We start from the raw sequence: 20,972 nt of genomic DNA, 5'->3' as shown, positions 1-20,972 counted from the left end.
GATGTTAGCCAGTGAGAACTTCTCTTCTCTCAGATTGTATTTGTCTACAAAAGTCTTTATTTGAATCTCCTCCTTGAAAGGTAAAAAAATCTAGGCTGAGAGTTATTGTCTCTTGACACACATTGAAGCTACTATTTCACAGTCATTTGGATTCCAGTACTGCAGTTCAGAAGTCAATTTGTGAGTCTAACTACCACATCTGTATACATGATGTCTCTTAAAAAATCTACTGGCTACACTTAAGATTTACTCTTTCCCCATAGTAAATACTGCAGTTTTTACAATACGGCTAAATGTGGATATCATTTTAAATTTGGTCTGCAATGGGCTTCCTGGATTGAGTATTAGTACCTTTCAATAATTTCAGCAACTTTTTAGCCAGTATCTCTATAAATGTTGATTGTTCCTCATTTCCTCCATTACATCCCTCCAGAACTCTAGATATGCAGGTCTGTGAGTGACCTTGTATCTGGAATATATAGAGAGCTCTGTAACACTTCAGTAATACTGAAATAAAGTAACTCCATAAAAAAAATGGGCAGGCCGGGCGCGGTGGCTCAAGCCTGTAATCCCAGCGCTTTGGGAGGCCGAGGCGGGCGGACACAAGGTCAGGAGATCGAGACCACGGTGAAACCCCGTCTCTACTAAAAATACAAAAAATTAGCCGGGCGCGGTTGTGGGCGCCTGTAGTCCCAGCTACTCAGGAGGCTGAGGCAGCAGAATGGCGTGAACCCGGGAGGCGGAGCTTGCAGTGAGCCGAGATCGCGCCACTGCACTCCAGTCTGGGCGACAGAGCGAGACTCCGTCTCAAAAAAAAAAAAAAAAAAAAATGGGCAAATGATTTGAATACTATGTAAAAGAATTTATAACTGGTCAACAAGCACATTAAAATATGCTTATATCAGGGAAATGCAAATTTCAACCACCACGAGATGCTAGTATAAATCAGGGATTGACTCAAACTTCTAAAAACTGACAATACCAGGTGTTGGAGAGAATGTGGAAAATTCGGAATTCTCATAGACTGCAGTTGGAAATGTAAAATAGTCACTTTGGATAATAGTTTTGCCATTTCTAATAAAGTTAAACATACACTTATCACATAGCCTAGCAATTCCACTCCTAGGTAGTTCTCAACACATATGCCTACACCTGTACATGAAAGGATATTGTAGCTTTTGCCATAATTGCCTCCTAATGAAAACACCAACCAGGCATGGTGGCTCACACCTGTAGTCCCAGCACTTTAGGAGGCTGAGGTGGGTAGATCGCCTGAGGCCCAGGAGTTCGAGATCAGCCTAGGCAACATGGAGAAACCCCAACTCTACCAAAAAAAAAAAAAAAAATTAGCAGGGCATGGTGGCATACACTTGTAGTCCCACCTACTCAAGAGGCTGAATTGGGAGGACTGCTTAAGCCCAGGAGGTTGAGGCTGTAGTGAGTCGAGATTGTGCCACTGCACTCCATCCTGGTTAACAGGTGAGACCCTATCTCCCTTTTAAAAAACCACCTCAAATATTCCTCCAGTAGATTAACAAATGTTTAAAATTGTGGTATATCCACACAATGAAATACTACTGAGCAAAGAAAACAAATGAACTACCAATATACGTAGCAAACAGATCACAAAACGTGCTGATCAAGAAAAGCTGATCATGGAAAATAATATATTTCCATTCATATAAAATTCTAAAACAGGCGAAGCTAATCACAGTGACCGTAGGCAAATCAATGATGGAAGGGAGCAGAAGGCAGTACAAAGGAGAACAAAGAACTTTTGGGGTGATAAAAACTTCCTATAATCTTAATTGAGATAGTGGTTACACAGGGCATTAGTTTACAGAGGAAGGAAAGAAAATGACTTCAAGAAAACACAGCTGGTTAACAGCAGAGTTATTAGTCTGGTTTTATTAAAGATTCCAAGCTTTTTGTTAGAATGACTAGCTACAGGAAAAAAGCCTACGTTCACCTAGCACTCGACAAATACCGTTGCAGACTGTTGAGTGACTGTCACATGCCAGTCACTAAGTTCTAGGTGTTTGGGATACCCCATACCCAAACAAGATCCTTACTCCATACAGAGGTTGCAGGGGCACAGGGCACACAAATAATGGTACTGCCAATAAATAATTTAACTATATGCAATGCTGTAAGGGCCCCTAAAACATCTCCCAAAAGAGTTTTTGATTTTCAAGTTTAAATCCTAAAGAAAAAGGCAGACTGACTATGGAGTGAAACATAAAAAGGTAAAGTAGATCCTTACCTACCACCTAAAAAGGGAACTACAGATGGATTGCAGACCTATCTGAGAATGATAAAACTATACAATTAGTAAAAGAAAATGTAGGGAATATTCTGTGGCCTTCTTAAGGAGAAGGACTTCTTAAAAGAAAATTTCAAAAGGATAAAACATTAGGCAGAAGAGATTGAATATGATCATTTCAAAATTTGAAATTTCTGCTCAAGAAATAAAACTATGGAAAAAGGTAAATAAACAGATGACAGAATGAGAAAAGATGTTTGCAAAGCATAAAACCTATAAGGGAATTAATATTTAGAATAAAGAACACCTGTAAATCAACAGAAAAAGACAGTAATTTCCCAGTGGAAAACAGGCAGAGAACAACAGGGACCCACAGAAAAGGAAACCCAAAACCTTGTAAGAACACCAAGAGCTGCCTAAACTCATGAACAGATAAAGAAATGCAAGTTCAAACATCCAAGTGACAAAATGTGGGCAAATGAACAGTATTAAGCAAATGCAGATATGCAGGAAAATAAAACTCCTTGTGCACAGCACTACCCAGCGTGAAGATGGAGGTGGCCCTTCTCAAGAGCTCAGTCAGATTAGGCACCTATGTGCCTACCCTGAAATCAGGGAGGAATTTCTGCTTCCGGACAGACAGACCAACGAGTTCCTTATAGTGTCATCTGTGGTACTGAAAAGTAGGGCAAGGCATAGTAATTTATGGTGGAAGGAAACTGAAGACATCCTAAGTGTCCATGGCAAGGAAATAATTCAAAACATGGGGAAAAAACAAGGAGATATGTAGCACAATGAAAAACTTGAAAACATCCAAGTTATTCTAGACCGTAACTCTGGCAGCATGATGGTCAGAAGGCAGGCAATACTACAGGGCTGCAGTAGCAGCTAAATGATATCATGGATACAAAATGGAGTCCAGTACCTCACATTTAATACTTTACACTTTACCCCCTCGAAGCTCTCGCCTCATTCTTTTTTTGTATAACTGGAATATGTAGTGCTGCTATAAGAATTTAACAGATGACACATGGAGGCATCGTGAAAGCAGAGTGGAAAAGCATGGCCTGCAAATCACACAGATCCAGGTACAGACACCTGTTCTGCAACTGACTAGTTGTGTAACTTTGGACAAGTCACTTACCCTCACTGCATCTCGATTTGCTTATCTATGAAGTAAAATTAGTAAAGTCAACCCCATGCTGTTGTTTTGAGGGTAAATAAGAGAATGTAAGTCATAGAACAAATACTCATTCATCTTGTTTCTCCTCCTTCCCAGCTCATACTACAGTGTGGTCTCACCAGATGAAACACTGTGCGTTGTGCAACCACTACAAATAATAACTTATGGTGGCCAAGCAACGACATGGAAAAAGGTTGAATGCTGCTGAGACAACAACCACAAATAGGAAAATGAAAGGGGAAAAGAAAATCAAAATGAGTATCTGATTTGAATTCTGATAGAGAAATTATAGAGGGTTATTTTTCTGTTTTCTATTTTCCAAGTATCTTGTAATATGTTTATGTTACTTTTAGAAATAAAACAAAATAATTCATGGCAAACAAATATTTCAAAATTGCATGGAACAAAGAGCAATACACTTCAAAACCTAAAATAGCATTGTTATGGCTCCTTCATCAATGGAGTCATTTTAATATTTCAGAACACATTCTGAAGCACTAGGTTCTTCCTAATTCTAACACGTAACCTGGGATAAATAATTTACCCTGATAGCCTCATTCCCTACCCATAAGGTGGGGCTAACTTAAACTTCACAGTTGTTGTGAGGATGAAATGAGACAACATGTTAGTTCCATATAGATGATCATGTTTTGAAAACTTCAAAGTTTGCAAAGATATAAATACAAATCCATTAAAATACCAGAAGGAAACATTTAATGGTTAAGAGCTTGGACTCCAATATCAGAGAGACCTGTATTAAAATTTTAGTTCTGCCACTGACTTTGGGCCATCCATTTTACCTTCCTAAGCTTTATCTTTTCAGCAAAATGAGACTCATGACAACATACCTCACAGAGTTGTTGTGAAAATTAAATAATTATATAAAGTCAGTGCTTTTCACAAAATGACTAATGTTATCAATTATTATAACCCTCCTTCAAACCACTTCTACAGTTTACACAGCTGAATATTATTACTAAAGTCCCAATTACTGTGCCTCACACTAAGCTACAAAGAGAGAAAATATATATACTCTACCCTCAAGGTGCTCACCATCGAAAGGATGCAGAATGCTCTTCAAAGATCCTAAGAGACTAATAAATAATAAAATCAAATAGTGTATATATATTACTTTTAGATATATATGTGTATATATACACATATATGTACACACACAATATAATATATAATATATATGTATGCATGTATGTGTGTGTGTGTATATATGTGTGTGTGTATATATATTACTAAGGAAACAAAGAGAAAGGAAAATGGGTCTGAATAAGGAATGTCTCAAAAATCTCAAAGGAGATTTGAGTTGGATCCTAAAAGAATGGGTATGATTTTGCCCACTGATGAAGGAAAAACACAAAATGAAGAATCCATAAAGTACTCAGGCAATTGAGAACAGTCTCATTAGATGGAACACTGAGTAGGGAGACACTGGGTATGAAAAAAAGAAAGAAAAGTCAGGGTCTCACTGTAAAGAGCTTTGTACAAATGCCTTGCTCAGGTATTTGGACTTTATCAATAATGAGGAAATCAAAACAGAATTTTAAGACCACAATCAGACCTAAAATTTAGAAAAATAACTGATAGAATTAGGTTGACTTAAAGGTGTCAGGAGATAACACCTGAAGGAGGAGTCTGGGAAGGGCGTCCCAGGCGGAGCATGGGAAACACAGATCTGAGGGCCTGCGAGAGCCCAGCCAGTGCATAAGGAGAGTGGGGAGTTGCAGGAGGGTGTGCAGAAGAGGGAGGCCAAGACAGCAACACCTTTGCACAGGAATGTGGACTTCACGGGCAGCAGAAAAATGTTTGCAACAGTGGACCTATTGGTCCATTATCCTGATGATGTTTTTGAAAAGCATCTCTAACACCAATGATGGGAAGAAACAGAGACTAGCAAAGCTGGGGACTGGAAAAACAGGCAAGGAAGTCATAAGGATGAAAACCCAGGCCAGAACAGAGAAGAACAGATAGACTCGAGTCAATCCAGCCGCGGTAGAAAAAAATGACTGTTTTACTTTTACCATTTCTACATTCAAAAAATATTTGCTATTCCCCTCTCGCTACAGGATAAAAATTTCAATGCTAGCATTAAAGATCCTGCTGGTCTAACTCTTTCTGCCTTTTTATCCACTTTTCTTTAAGCCCTACAGTCCCCCTCTGCTTGATCCAGATAGTCTATGCTCTGACTCGCCTCTCTACCTTGTCGAATCCCATCCAACTATCAAGACCTAACTATTTCTGTACCCTTCACGACGCATCCCAAGCATTCTCACAGTGACTGTCCCCTCAAATAAGGCCTATAGTGTTGTAAACTGATAGACTCCAATCTGTGCTACTGACCCCCTTCTATTATTTTGTACTACTGTCTTATACTTTTATGTACCTTGTATGTCTCCTTCATAGACACACAAAGAAATGTGAAATACGTGAAAACAGCTAGACAACAACCCAAGGCGAGGTGAATGTCCTAAGAATTTGGCATCCTGAAAAAAACTCACTGTGGACTATACTTATTCAGAATCAGTTACTTCTTGTGTAAGGCCATTATTGTATAAAGTACAATAAAATAACAACAGTATACCTGCCAATCTGGTTTCATAATAAGATATGTAAGAAACACTAAATCAATATAGATGGAAATGAGAATACAATGAGCAATTCTGTGGAGAATCCTTGGGATTACATGAACAGTATAATACGAATCAATCGTTTTTTAAATGAACTTATTTCCAAAGAAGTAACTTAGGCAATGGCTATTCTCTTCCTCTCCAATAATTCCAGTGAAGGAACAGAAATTGACAGTGAGACATAGCAAAATTTAACTTAAGAAATAATGTGTACCTAGTTGAAACTTCAAACGCAACCTACACACGAAGAGGACTTACAGTTTGGGTTTATGTATATCTGTAGCGACAGGAAGAACTCCAGGAGAACTCAGAAATTTCAATGCCAAATATGTCACAAGAGGTCAGAGGTCACATTTTCTAACTGGGGTTTGACCCTAAAGTAAGCAATACAAGTAATTAATTGATGCCCTAATCTGAAATATTCACTTGAATGGGACTAGTCTACCAATCCAATGTTAGTTTAATCATACTAGTCACAGTGTAATCACCACTAGAAACACAAAATTAAAGTTGCCCAAGACAGGAAGGAAACATATAGGTCAAATACTTCAATTGCTTTTTCTAGTAGTCCATAATAAACAAGCTAACCTCCCTCAATCACACAGTCTAGCCAACAATGCCAGTAGAGACTAGTATAAAATCTGTACTTATTTCAAAAGTATGTCTTTAAACTGTCTTACTTAAAATTATTATAAACCTCTAAAGCCAAGTCATAATAGTCCAAATCAGATGTGAGTAATTTGTTTGGATTAAAGAAGAAAAGGAAGTGATATATGTAACTTGTTTTTAATGGATATTAAAATAGACATGGCATCTAGAGAAATAACATGACTATGAGTTATGAATCATACTGGGAAATTATTTTTTTTGAGACAGGGTCTCACTCTGTTGCCCAGGCTGGAGCACAGTGGCACAATCATGGCTCATTGTAACCTCAACCTTCCAGGCTCAAGCCATCCTCCCTCCTCAGCCTCCCGAGTAGCTGGGACTACAGGCGTACACCACCGCACCCGGCTAATTTTGTATTTTTTGTAGAGATGGGGTCTCACTACACTACCCAGGTTGGTCTTGAAGCTCCTGCGCTCAAGGGATCCATCCGCCTCAGCCTCCCAAAGTAGTGGGATTACAAGCGTGAACCACAGCACATGGCCTCATATTGGGAAAGTCAGTAATTAAAAGTTTAAATGTCACTTCTGTTACTGATTTTGTTGTTACATGGTTCTTCATCCTTTACTTCTTGATGTATAATGTGTAAAACGAGGGCTAACATCTTAGGCATAAAAATATTTTATAAATATTTAATATTACTGTTAAATAACTTTCAAAAGTTTATTATGATACCTATTCAAATTACACAAAACTGATTAATTCACATGTGCTAGCTATAATTCAGCATTTACAGACATTTAAACTGAAAAGAGAAGCTACTATTGCCTATGCTTATCTTCACACGTAACCCTCAACTTACTACTGCATTTTCTTCTTTATGATAAAATGACTAATTTGTTTCCATTTTATAATGCTTAAACATCACAAATATCCTCCAGTTTCTAAAAATGTAAAATGTTTTCGCTGACAGGCCAAAATTTATTTGTGCTTATTTAGCTCCCAAATGAGGTCATCTATAGAATTTCATATTATCATTAAGTCAAATTTGTAAATATAGCTTTAAATCAGAGGGACAGTTTCATTGTTAATCAAAAATCAGACTTAACCACATTTACATATTTTGATTTCAGACTGACCCTTTTAATATTTTCCACACCAAAATGTTGGAGCTTGTTAAAGAAGTTTATCTTGGGTATGGTTTTTAAATATCTGAAATATTCAAAACATCTTAGCAGTGATTATCTAACTTACAGTACCTTCCCTACTACCTTCTTGGATACAAGACTAGCAGGTTTGTTTTGTTTTGTTTTGTTTTGGTTTGGTTTTGAGACAGGGTCTCACTCTGTCTCCCAGGCTAGAGTGCAGTGGCACAATCACAGCTCACTGCAGCCTTGATCTCCTGGGCTCAAGCGATCCTCCCTCAGCCTCCCAAGAAGCTGAGACTACAGGCACGCACCACCACGCTTGGCTAATTTTTTAATTTTTTGTAGAGATAGGGTCTCACTATGTTGCTTAGGCTGGTCTCAAACTCCTACTCTCAAGCGACCCTCCAACCTCAGCCTCCCAAAATGCTGGCATTTCAGGCATGAGCCACTGCACCTAGCTGACACCAGCAGTTTTTTTAAAAGGAAAATTAAAAGAATGTGGGGAAGAAAAGACTCAGAACTCTCCTTCTTGGGCAGATATCGTGACAACTAATGGGTGACTACTGTTAGGAACTCCAAAGTTAAATACCATCACAATTAGACGGAATAAACATTTAGAACAGGTAAGCTTTCCTATTTTGTTACAGAGATAAGAAAATTATTAGTCCCTAACAATTTAATTAATTATGAGGATCTGAGACTTAAAATGGCCACAAATTCAACTCGTGGGATTTCTTTTTTTTTTTTTCCGAGACGGAATCTTGCTCTGTCGCCCAGGCTGGAGTGCAGTGGCGTGATCTCAGCTCACAACCTCCGCCTCCCAGGTTCAAGCGATTCTCCTGCCTCAGCCTCCCAAGTAGCTGGGACTACAGGCATGCGCCACAATGCCTGGCTAATTTTTGTATTTTCAGTAGAGACAGGGTTTCACTACGTTGGCCAGGCTGGTCTCGAACTCCTGACCTCGCGATCTGCCTGCCTTGGTCTCCCTAAATGGTGGGATTACAGGCCTTAGCCATGGCGCCTGGCCAGAATTTCTTCTTTAAACTGCAACCCAAGTGTTGCTATGTTAAGAATCCTGGCCGGGCACGGTGGCTCACGCCTGTAATCCTAGAACTTTGGGAGGCCGAGGCAGGCGGATCACAATGTCAGGAGATTGAGACCATTCTTGCTAACACAGTGAAACCCCGTATCTACCAAAAATACCAAAAAAATTAGCCAGGCGAGGTGGTGGGCGCCTGTAGTCCCAGCCACTTGGGAGGCTGAGGCAGGAGAATGGCGTGAACCCAGGAGGCGGAGTTTGCAGTGAGCTGAGATCGCTCCACTGCACTCCAGTCTGGGCGACAGAGCGAGACTCCGTCTCAAAAAAAAAAAAGGATGGTGTGTTTGAATATGATGCTGCCATTTATTCTGATGTGTCCAGTGCAGTATACAAACACGGAGAACACGCCTTTGATTTACCTTTGTCAGAAGGAATTATTTATTGCTTTTGAACTTCAGAAAATATCCTGTGCCTTTAAAAACTTTTTTTTTTTTTCTTTTTGAGACCGAGTTTCACTCTTGTTAACCAGGCTGGAGTGCAATGGCGCAATTTTGGCTCACTGCAACCTCTGCCTCCCGGGTTCAAGTGATTCTCCTGCCTCAGCCTCCCCAGTAGCTGGGAATACATGTGCCTGCCACCACGCCCAGCTAATTTTTTGTATTTTTAATAGAGACAGGGTTTCACTATGTTGGCAAGGCTGGTCTCGAACCCCTGACCTCAGGCAATCCATCCACCTCAGCCTCCCAAAGTGCTGATACTACAGGCATGAGCCACTGCCCGGCCCCTCCCCCCCATTTTTTTTTTTTTTTTAAAGAAAAATCATAAGATTGTTGTGAGATGGGATGATGATGATGGTAACATAGTTTTTTGTGGGTTTTTTTGTTTGTTTGTTTTTTGTTTTTGAGACAGTCTTGCTCTGCGGCCTAGGCTGGAGTGCAGTGGCACGCCTCCGCCTCCCGGGTTCACGCCATTCTCCTGCCTCAGCCTCCCAAGTAGCTGGGACTACAGGCACCCGCCACTGTGCCCGGCTAATTTTTTGTATTTTTAGTAGAGACGGGGTTTCACTGTGATCTCACTCTCCTGACCTCGTGATCCGCCCGCCTCGGCCTCCCAAAGTGCTAGGATTACAGGCTTGAGCCACCTCGCCACCGCGCCCGATCAACATAGTTTTTAAATTTCCCCAAACCTACTAGACAGAGTTACTGGAAGAATACCAAATAAAACAAAGCAAAATGCCCTTGGACAGCATACACAGTACAAAATTAGGTCATAAGAACTTCTATGCATTCCAAAATTTGAGCAGGTGAGAACAAATCTCTGAGAGCTACAATCCTGATTGGTACTGATACCCTTACAGGAGAAAGAGAAGCACAACAGATACTAATGGAACGGAGTATAAGAGGGTAAAATACCCAACAGAGACACACTGGAAAGCACAGCAGGCCCACTTGATAATAGCACTGAAACTGGATTTTACACACTCCCATTTGCAGATGATTCATGGTAATTCATGAATTTGTGGTAAATTCTTAAGGAGCTAGAGCTTAATGGGGCCTACAAACACTCAAAATTAAGCAGTCACAGTTCCCTTCCAGGACAAAGCCCGGTATTACACAGAAAGGCTACAAATAAAAGTAACAAATACTGCTGCAATCAGTTGAAAAGACCCTCAGTATAAGAAAAGGTGACTCCACAAAAAACCGGGGAAAAGATGGAGAAAAATCTGGGAAATCTCAGGAAAAATTAAGCTCTATTTTTAGCACTTCGTAAAAATGGCGTAAGAAGAACTTTAAAGTCATAAATCTGGAAAGAGTATTCAGAAGCACTCTGCCCTGACACAAGTTTAGGAAAAGTGATTTCACGTGAGAATGACCAACAGAGAATGACCACAGCACATGGAACAGAATGACATCCTGATGGTTAGAAACATGCCAGAAAGAGAAGCCTACAAAACAGAAGGAAGCTAGAATCTGCTGTCTCAAGACATGAGAAAAGACATGAAGAAAATGATACAAGGTAAACAAGCTATAAATCAGAAGAAAAACTCAGAATTCTCAGTTAAACATTTGAAGTAAATGGAAAAAAAAATCACTTCAGAGGTGAAGTCTAAACTAGAGGTACACAAAAATGAATATACACCAGATAATGTTACATAAAAAGAGGTTGCAATGAAGGAACATACTAAAAATCAAAAAGAAAAAAGATGAATTAAATAGAAAAGTACAAATACAGAAGACAGGAAAAGAAGATCCAACACACTAAGAGAGGCTCCAAACTAAATAAGGATGTGTGTAGATAAGAAAATAATAACATAATCATAACTATACGTAGTATATAGAATTTTTAAGATTTTCTTATTCTAATAGCTGTGTATTTAATGTTGCATAAAATAGCTGACTAGATGAAATTCTAAAATTTTATCCCAGATGACGTCCCTGAGAACCATGATTCTCACCATGTCAGAAAGTAGATAAAGATTTTAGATAGATGAGCTAAGTAAATAAAACCCAGTAGCCACAAAGTTCAATGGAAAATATCAGCATGAACTCAGGAGGTGTTTTTATCTTTTAAAAGTATGTGCATTTCAAAATTCTGTCCAAAGGCCTAGAAAGAGACCCACCCAGTAGCGACACTGAGTAGCCAGGAAGTGCTCTTAAAATACATTTTAAAACTAAAAGAAACCAGAGCACCTGGGAGAAATCAGTGGTTCCAGACCTGGGGCAGGATATGTACAAGAGGATCCCGAAACATCTTGTTCCGTAACAAGCAGAAAGAAGTTCAGAAGCCAACACTGCAGAGGCTCCAACTGGTCAAAGATAGCATCAATAAGGGGTATTTTGAAAATGGACTGAAATACACGAAATGTAGTTAAATGCATGAATTCCAAAGGGCAATTTGTTTCTAAATCTAATTGGTTACCGTTAAAGGATACTATTTTAAAAACTGCTAAATACATAAAGAGAATGAATTATTCTACTTTTCCCATATGAACCATACCACATGGTAACCAAATAGCAGATGATGGGAAGCTATGTCCTTATAGAAGTAGTCCAGTTAAAAAAGGAAAGATAGATTGGATGATTACCATTTGGCAGTCCTTAATTAGAGTTACTGGATCTAGCATCAATTGCTATGTACATCACAAAATGAGAAACAACTGACATCATGTGTCTCCTGATAGAACACACCACTCCCATGGAATAGTCTTGCCCCCTCCCGCCAGCCACCAGACGCAGCTATCAATCTCCATGAAATAAAAAGGACTGAGCAGCAGGTTAAACTAGACTATAGGGATGCGATCAGCAAAAGCCAGACTATGGAAAATCACAACCAATGGCCGGGTTTCTTCAATCAATTCCAAAAAAAAAAAAACAACAACAAAAAAGAAGAGAAACCTAGAGATTAAAAGAACAAAAGCAAGCAGAACTAAACCATTATACAGAAGTAAATTAGAGTGTTTAGGGTGTACCAGGCTAAGAGCCAGTCACCCCAAAGCCCACAACTTTTAATGCTTGACAAAACCTATGTAGCTTTTTTTATAATGGCATCACTCATCAGTCAAAATAAGAAATGAAACTTAATGACTAATACGCATTCTTGACAGTGACTCTATTACAGCCTTCAGTACCTTAACATATTTGCAAAGTTTAAAAGATATCTTTATGTTCGGACTTGACTAAGTAGATCAACTTGATTTAAATGAATCTAAGGCTTGAAAAGTATTTACCTATCGAGAGTACAGAATAGGAATATTAGGCTTTAGAGCAAAAGATCTGACTTCCTGTCATAGTGCATTGCTACTTCCTAACTTACCTTAGGCAAGTTTAACAAACAAGGAAATTAATATCAGCCAAGAAGCAAAGGCACTGGCCGGATTGGGCAATTTTCTAGACAGTTCTTTCTTGGAGCTGTCTAGCAGGGAAATAATGACAAATGTGATTAATGTTATGAAGGAAGTACAGGATGCTCTGATTTGAGCCACATAATAAAAACAAACATGGCATACCTCTCAGATGAGATGAGGCAGAGGAAACACAGGGACCCAGTCTTAAGCACTTAACCTCTGATTCTTTCTTTTTCTTTCTTTTCATCTTTAGATGAAACTAATAAAACCAAGACTATCTGGTAGGTAAATAAATGTATTCATATTTAATTGTAAAACTATGGACCTTACAGCATGAAGAAAAATTAGCCTTGGCATCAATTAAAGCTACGCTGATGAAGAAAGGAGAGAAAAGAATGCTTATCAATCACACACAATGCAAAATGAGATGTAGGCAATCCTGTTAATAATCTCCATGTCTTTTACTACAGTTTAACATGCGTATACATGTACACACACGTATTGTGGGAGTTAATTCTCTTACTCCCAGATTAGAAGGTGGTCACAATCTGACAGCAACATCACACTGGGAGATTGTGAGAGCTGCTCAGAGAAATGTCCCTGAAGCTTCTAGAGAAAGATGCTACAGATGAATAAAGGTCATCTGAAAAACTGAAATAGTTGTCATGTTTACATGATTTTAATTTAAAAAGCTGAATCCAAAGAAAAGTATTTTATTTAAACATTCTTCTCTAAGCAATTTTTATATAAAGGATGGTTTTTTAAAAATCTCAACCATAAGGAAATACTGTTTTGCACTGTTTTTTTAAAATGTTTTACATCAACATCATTTGCATTTAGTTATCATACCTCAAATTACGTGCTTTATTTAAAAACATAATTAAAATAATGTACTATTTATTTTATTCTTATTGTTCACATAGTATTATCTTTTTTTTTCTTCTACTATCTTATAGGAGCAAGGAGTTGTACACAGTCAGCTTTAAAATACCCCAAGGCCGAGTACAGAGTTGGAGCCACATATATCCTCACCCCTTCTCTATATCCTTTTTTCTTCCCTCTTAGCCTTTGGGTTTCTTTGTTTTGAGACGGGGGCCTCACTGTCACCCAGGCTGGAGTGCAGTGGTCTTACCTCAGCTCAATGCAACCTCTGCCTTCCAGGCTCAAGTGATTCTCCCACCTCAGCTTCCTGAGTGGTTGGGACCACAGGTGCACACCACCACACCAGGCTAATTTTTGTATTTTTGGCAGAGATGGGGTTTCACCATGTTGGCCAGGCTAGTCTCCAACTCCTGAGCTCAGGCGATCCACTAGCCTTGGCCTGCTAAAGTGCTGGGATTACAGGCGTGAGCCACTGCACCCATCGCTAAGTAGCCTTTGTAATCTTCACCAGCACACAGGGAAAGGACAAAAATACATGGAACTCTATTTTATTACTTATTAATAAAGGTCAAAAAAAGCACTTATTTGAGTTTTGTAAATTACTCCCATTCTCCATTTTTACCCATAGCATCTAAAGAATGTGAAGACATTTTCTCTAAAGCATCAAGACATTTTCTCTAAATTATTTTTAAAATTCCGAACACTTAAAAAAGATAAATTTAGCTTTATTTCTTTAAGAATACCCAGAGAAACAAAACAAAACCAAGTTCCTAACTGAAGACTCCCTTATAATTAGTATACAACATGTAAATAGAAGCTTCATAAAGTACTTTGATTTTTCTTTTTTTTTGTATCCTGGATCTGTCTACCCATATAAATAGCATGAGAAACTAGGGGGTGGGGGTGGAGAATTTTATTCTTTAAAACTGAATGTTTATTTAACATGATTTCTAAAATACAGAAGGAAATTGTTGAAAATTCTGTTAGTGGGCTATAAAGTAGTAAGATGTTACTACACATACCACACCTATCCTGTATTAAAATTAGTAATGAACAGTAGACTGTTTTTAGATAGCTTTACTACACAAAAGTGATTCACTAAAGGTGTTTTTAATAAAAGAATCTCTGGCCGGGTGCAGTGGCTCACGCCTGTAAATCCCAGCACTTTGGGAGGCCGACACAGGTGAATCACGAGGTCAGGAGTTTGAGATCAGCCTGGCCAACATGGTGAAACCCTGCCTCTACTAAAAATACAAAAAATTAGCTGGGCGTGGTGGTGGGTGCCTGTAATCCCAGCTACTTGGGAGGCTAAGGCAGGAGAATCACTTGAACCCGGGAGGCAGAGGTTGTCGTGAGGCCAACTGCACTCCAGCCTGGGTGACAGAGTGAGACTCCATCCCAAAATAAATCAATAAACAGAGCTAAAAATTTTGTTAACTAAAAAACTATTATAAATAGTACATAGTGATATTTTCCTTATCTAATTTTTCTATGAAACTTCTAAACACAAGTTGCTTCTGTATGTTTCTGTGTTTTTCTAACAAGTAAATATTCCTGCAAAGCAAAAGGTGTCTTCAGTTCTTTGTAATATATGTTGATTAGCATAACAGATGAAAAATTTTTTGGCCTTTCCCCCAAAATCTTCTATGAAATTTTACAGAAATATTTTTGTTTAAATTTACTTACTTTGTAATACGGTCAATGTTGGCAATTTGCTTCTGGTTCCGTATAATCTCAATGGCTGCCCAAAGATGCTGGATAGCTTTTGTATCCGCCTGTCGTCTTTTTGTTAAACGTGCCATGACCTGTTTACTTCTTTAGCTGCAGTAATAAAAACATAAGGGGAACAAAAAACAGATTACAAAATGATTTATCAATATAAGCGAATAACATTATCAGGACCTCTCAACTATTGATTATACTTAGTATGCAGTATTGCCCACTTTCTATTTTTTCTACCATCGACATCACCAGTTACTTCATATAAAGTATCATTCATTTCATTACATCATGAAGAATGACATTCTAAAAGCCAAAAAGTTAAAAAGGTTACCCCAAGAAGAGTTAAGTGGTCACTTCATACCAATATACTTTTAGAAAATGCATTTAAGTTTATCCTAAAACACAGAAATACTGCAAGGTAAAACTTCCTTTGTTGACATTACATTGTTTGTAATTTGATCAATACAAAATGGAATTTAAATATTCTAATTGTTTGGTACTTTGGTTTATTATAATCATGGCTTAATCAAATTTTATATACATACATAGATACATGAAAACAACATTCTTTTTTAAAATCAAACCATGAACATTAAATATAAGGAAGTTACTTCTGGGATGAGATGTGAAAGGTTGAGGGACAGAACACTAGAAGGTCACAAATGATGAAGAATGGTAACATTCTTGGTTTAGGTGTAAGTTTCGGAGGGTATTTATTACACTATTAGGAAACAGCATTGCTATTTTATTCAAATTTTAGTATTCTAGATGAATTGAAGAAAATTGCCACCACACCTCCCAATAATTTTCCTGCTGTCTCCTGGCAAGATGGGGAGAGAAAAGAGTTAAACCCTGGATGTCCGGAGAACAGCAGTATCACAGAGAGGATTCTCTTAACTCAGCATGGAGAGACGCATCTGTAGGCATCCGGTAAGCCTTCGCCATGAATCCTAGCATTGAGGACCCACTGAAACATCTCTCTAGATCATACGTGCTATCATGCTGACTTTAAAATCTAGGTTCTAGAATATACAGTGAACATTAAGCCTTCTGAGATCGATGAAATCTCTTTGATCTGCCCTTTCCTATATTTTAAGTTTGGAGAATGAGGGAGGGAAGCACTTTGCTGTGTTCCATGACTGGCCAAGAGAGCCACAGGAATCTCCTTTTTCTCTACCTCTGTTTCCTCACAGCCCACTCAGTTCCCCCACTTTCTCAGACAAACACAAATAAACTCTATAGTTGCTACCAAAACTTATCTCGAGAAAATTGGGTCAGTCAGGCTCCTAAAATAAGATGTTTTTCAGAATTACACCAGCATCAGAATACATTTTGAACATGTTTAAAGGTATTCCTGAATATTCTCACACTATTACTTCTAATAGTTCCAAGTTGCTCCACAGAGCAAATAATTCACAAATAATACCAGTATTCAAGTTCTAAAGAAAACTTTAGGAATATCAGTTGGTTCTGTATAACTTTATACATAACTAAAATACAAAAATTGTAACTTAGGAACACTTCCATTTTAGACAGTAATCACTTTAAAATGTACAAACATTTCTCTGTTGAAGTGCACTTGTACTGGAGCACCAACTTTCAGAATTTGATATGCCTTAATGGAAGGAATTCATTGGTAAGGATTTACCATATGTCAGAAAGCGACATCTAATGGTGAACTGTAATAATACAACTCAATCCTGTGAGATTATACAAATACTCAGAAAAATGAACAAAGTTTCAGTTATTCCTATATAGTCAAAAATATATACAGGTGTCCACTTTATATAAGGCACTGTGCTAGACACAATGAAGTAGTTAAAACTGTATAAACAGCGACCCTTGCCAAAAAATACTCTAAAACTGGCAGAGGAAATTTGACATACACACATGGAACTAACTGTAAGGTCATATATGACATATAAATGGTCCACAATATGTACTATAAAAATTCAGACAAGGGAGACACTACTTCTCACTTAGGTAAAATTTGAGCAAAGAGATGAGGAGCTCTGCAAAATGGTAAATATGTGTAGGAAAATGTAAAAGCCAATTTTTCCCTTTCTTAATTTCTTTAAAAGATAACTGGCAGTTTAAAGCAAAGATAAAAATAATTGATAGGTGTCATTAGGCTTAAACACACGTAGAAATAAAATATATAACAACCAAAACACACAGGAAGGGAAGTGGGAGTAAGTAGAAATATATTATTATAAATCTCCTACATTTTATGCAAGTAGTATTATGTTAATTCAAGGGAGGCTATCATAAATTAAGGATGTATATTATAATTTCTAGAGCAAACATTGAAGAATAATACAAATAGGTATAGGTAACAATTCAACTTGTAAATTTTTTTTCACAATTCATGATATGTAAGAATATGAATAATTTATTCAGAACTATAAAAAAATGTAAAATGTTAAATTTAACAGCAAAGCTAACATTTTTAAATAATATCATAATAAATAGTAAATATAACTATTTATATAACATAACCAGAAGAATATAGTGGGGACTAAGTAGCAGAAACCCTAAAAGTGATGTCACAGATTCCTAGAAATGATTAAAATCAAGATTAAAGAATGAAGCAATGCTACATTTCAGAAAAGCAGGTGTAAAGTTAAAAATCAAAGATTTGAGAACTACCTGAATCAAGTCACAGAAAATAAACATACCTTGTAATACAGGTGCACTATAAGGAGGATGATCATTAGTTATAAGAGCCCACGCAGAACATTGCAAAAAATGCCAGGGAAAGACAAATCCAAGTGAGAGAAATACAATGAAGTTTGAGGCATATTATAAAGCTACCAAAAACAACTTGACCTATGGAGGCAAGATCTTTTTAAAGTGCAACCATAAAATTATCCTTTCATATGAAATCTAAATTCATTCACTCATTTAACATATAATTCGTGTATGCCTGTTACACACCTGGTGCTCTCCTATGTTCTAGGGATACAGCAATAAGCAAAATGGGCAAAAATCCTCCTCTCATCCAGTAAACATGACTAATGATGTGACTAGATATATAAGAAAAGAACAGCACTTTGGGTGTTCATCAGTAAAAAGAAAGTCTTGGAATCCTGGGTACAGAGAGCTGATTATTTAAGGTCCTTGTTGATATGGCCAAACCAAATCTTACAGTCCATCCTTATTTGAGTGCATATTGCATTACTGCCCACAGCTCCCAATTACTCTCCCAAACGTCACACCTCCATCCCTTTGTTTATGCAGTTCTCTCTCCCTGGAATGTTCTCCCCTGCCCTTTACCAATTATTAAAAATTTCCCTGTCCTTTCTAGGATTTACTTTAATGCAATTTTCCCTGACCAGCCTCTTCTCCTGGAATCAAACCAAATAAAACTCAATTGTCCTTTGTATTCTAATAGCAATTTGTTTATACATCTCTTACAAATGTATTGCTTGTACAAATACTTACAAATTCCTCAAAAGAATTGTTTTAATTCAACTAAGACAAGATACATCTTATTCATTTTTATAACTCATGTTTTTCAACGTGCGTAGCAGTTTTGAACATACTAACCCTTCAATATAAAATTATTAAATTCAATTTTTTCAGTTGTTAGGTAAATAACAAGAGCCCAGAGTGTACCTTTCTTTATGTTTTATCAAAGATTGAGACATCAAAAAGAAAGATCAGAAGACTCTGTGGAGATCATTAATACAGTCTTCAATCTTTGTTCTGCTCCAACACATTTGAGGAATGGAACAGGCCCCTTTTGGTAAAAGTAGACCATGATTCTCAAGAAGCCTGTAGTTAAAAAAATAAAAATAAAAAATAGCAAAAACTTCTGAGTAACTTTAATAACCCCCTAGGTGATACTGATATTCTCCATCCCAACAAATCCATATGTACTGCAATCCCCACAGTCTACAGAAGTGTCATTTTATATCCATACTACTTCTACACAAACTCGGGTGAGGGCAAAAGGGAGAATAAAGGAGAAATCACGTCAGAAAAAAGCTTAGGAATATTCAAAATGAAACAAGACGTTGCTTGGTGATATATATATTTGTGAAAACTGCTTTAAGGAAATGATAAACACAATGGTTACCAAGAACAGCTGAGGGGGCAGGGAAAAGAGATGGAGGAGCACAGCATGGGAATTCAAAACACCAAATAGGTTCTGATTTTTACTTCTGGTGGTAGGTTCAGGTTTTTTATCAGTACACTGCATAAAATGTTTTCAAATATTTGCATCAAATATTATTACTTTTTCCCAAAGTCTATTAGCACTTTTAAATTATTTTTCATTGTCTCTTCATACCATTTTCCCAGTTATATATTAATTTTCACATTAGGTTCATCCATAAAATGCTTTCCTCTTTGCCTCTTAATAAACATTAAATTTTACTGAAATCTAGCTATGTATTCTTTTATCATTGCTTTTGTGATCAGAAGTCCCTCTACACTCAAATCAGAAAAATATGCAATTATATTTTGTAGTTTTTTATTTGTATTTTTTAGTTTTTGAGGCGGAGTTTCGCTCTTGTCACCCAGGCTGGAGTGCAATGGTGTGATTTCGGCTCACTGCAACCTCCACCTCCCAGGTTCAAGTGATTCTCCTGCCTCAGCCTCCCGTGTAGCTAAGCTAGGATTACAGGCACGTGCTACCACACCTGGGGAATTTTTGTATTTTCAGTAGAGATAGGGTTTCACCATGTTGGCCAGGCTGGGTCTCGAATTCCTGACCTCAGGTGATCCGCCCACCTAGGCCTCCCAAAGTGCTGGGGAGAATTACTTTTTTAAAATTATGATTAGTAAACTATTTTTTAGAGCAATTTTAAGTTTGCAGCAAAATTGAATGGAAAATACAGAGTTTCCATATACTCCCTGGCCCCACACATGCACAGCCTCCTCTATTATCAACATCCCACGCCAGAGCAATACATTTGCTAAAACTCCACAAACCCACACTGACGTATCATTACGACCCAAAGTCCACAGTGTACACGAGGGCTCACTCTTGGTGGTGCACATTCCATGGGTTTTGACGAATGTATGAATGACAAGTATGTACCACTGTAGTACCCACACAGAAAGGTTTCACTGACTTAAAAATCATCTGTGCTTCACGTATCCATCCCTTCCTTCCCCTAACCCTCGGCAACCACTGGTCTTTTTACTGTCTTCATAGTTTTGCCTTTTCCAGGATGTCACAGAGTTGGAATCAAACAACATGTAGCCTTTTCAGGTTGGCTTCCTTCACTTAGTAATATGCATTAAGTTTCCTCCATAGCTTTTTATGGCTTGATAGACTGTTACTTTTTAGTACTGAATAATATTCCTCTGGCTGCATATAACACAGTTCATCCATTCATCTACTCCAGGACAGGTTGCTTCTAAGTTTTGGCAATCAAAACAAAGCTGCTGTAAACATCCATGTGCATGTTTTTATGGCACATAAGTTTTCCATTCATTTGGGTAAATACTAAGGAGTGTAACTGCTGGTTCGTATGGTTGGAAAATGTTCAGTTGTATAAGAAACTGCCAAACTGTCTTCCCAAGTGACCAGACCATTTTGCACTTCCACCAGCAATGACTGAGCACTTCTGTTGTTCCACATCCTCATCAACATTTGGGATTGTCAGTCTTTTGGATCTGGGCCATTCTAATAAG

At 37.8% G+C, this 20,972-nt stretch overlaps 1 protein-coding gene across 32 annotated transcripts in view; it reads right to left on the bottom strand.

Moving 5' to 3' along the window:
• Positions 1-20,972, bottom strand: part of ZMYND11 (zinc finger MYND-type containing 11) — a 117,531-nt gene that overhangs the window by 57,765 nt on the left and 38,794 nt on the right. For 13 of the 32 annotated variants that reach the window (XM_005564467.5, XM_005564469.5, XM_005564470.5 and 10 more), the window contains one exon: positions 15,291-15,425. In XM_005564467.5, coding sequence (XP_005564524.1) covers positions 15,291-15,406 — 116 coding nt within the window. In that variant the 5' untranslated portion in view covers positions 15,407-15,425. Of the gene's footprint in view, positions 1-6,343; positions 6,460-15,290; positions 15,427-18,004; positions 18,022-18,944; positions 19,104-20,972 lie in introns of those variants that run through there. The other 19 variants (XM_065520198.2, XM_074000864.1, XM_074000868.1 and 16 more) reach the window with 4 other exon arrangements.

Source organism: Macaca fascicularis, chromosome 9 (assembly GCF_037993035.2).
Source record: "Macaca fascicularis isolate 582-1 chromosome 9, T2T-MFA8v1.1".
Lineage (NCBI taxonomy): Eukaryota > Metazoa > Chordata > Mammalia > Primates > Cercopithecidae > Macaca > Macaca fascicularis.
This window is presented reverse-complemented; position numbering and strand designations above follow the sequence as displayed.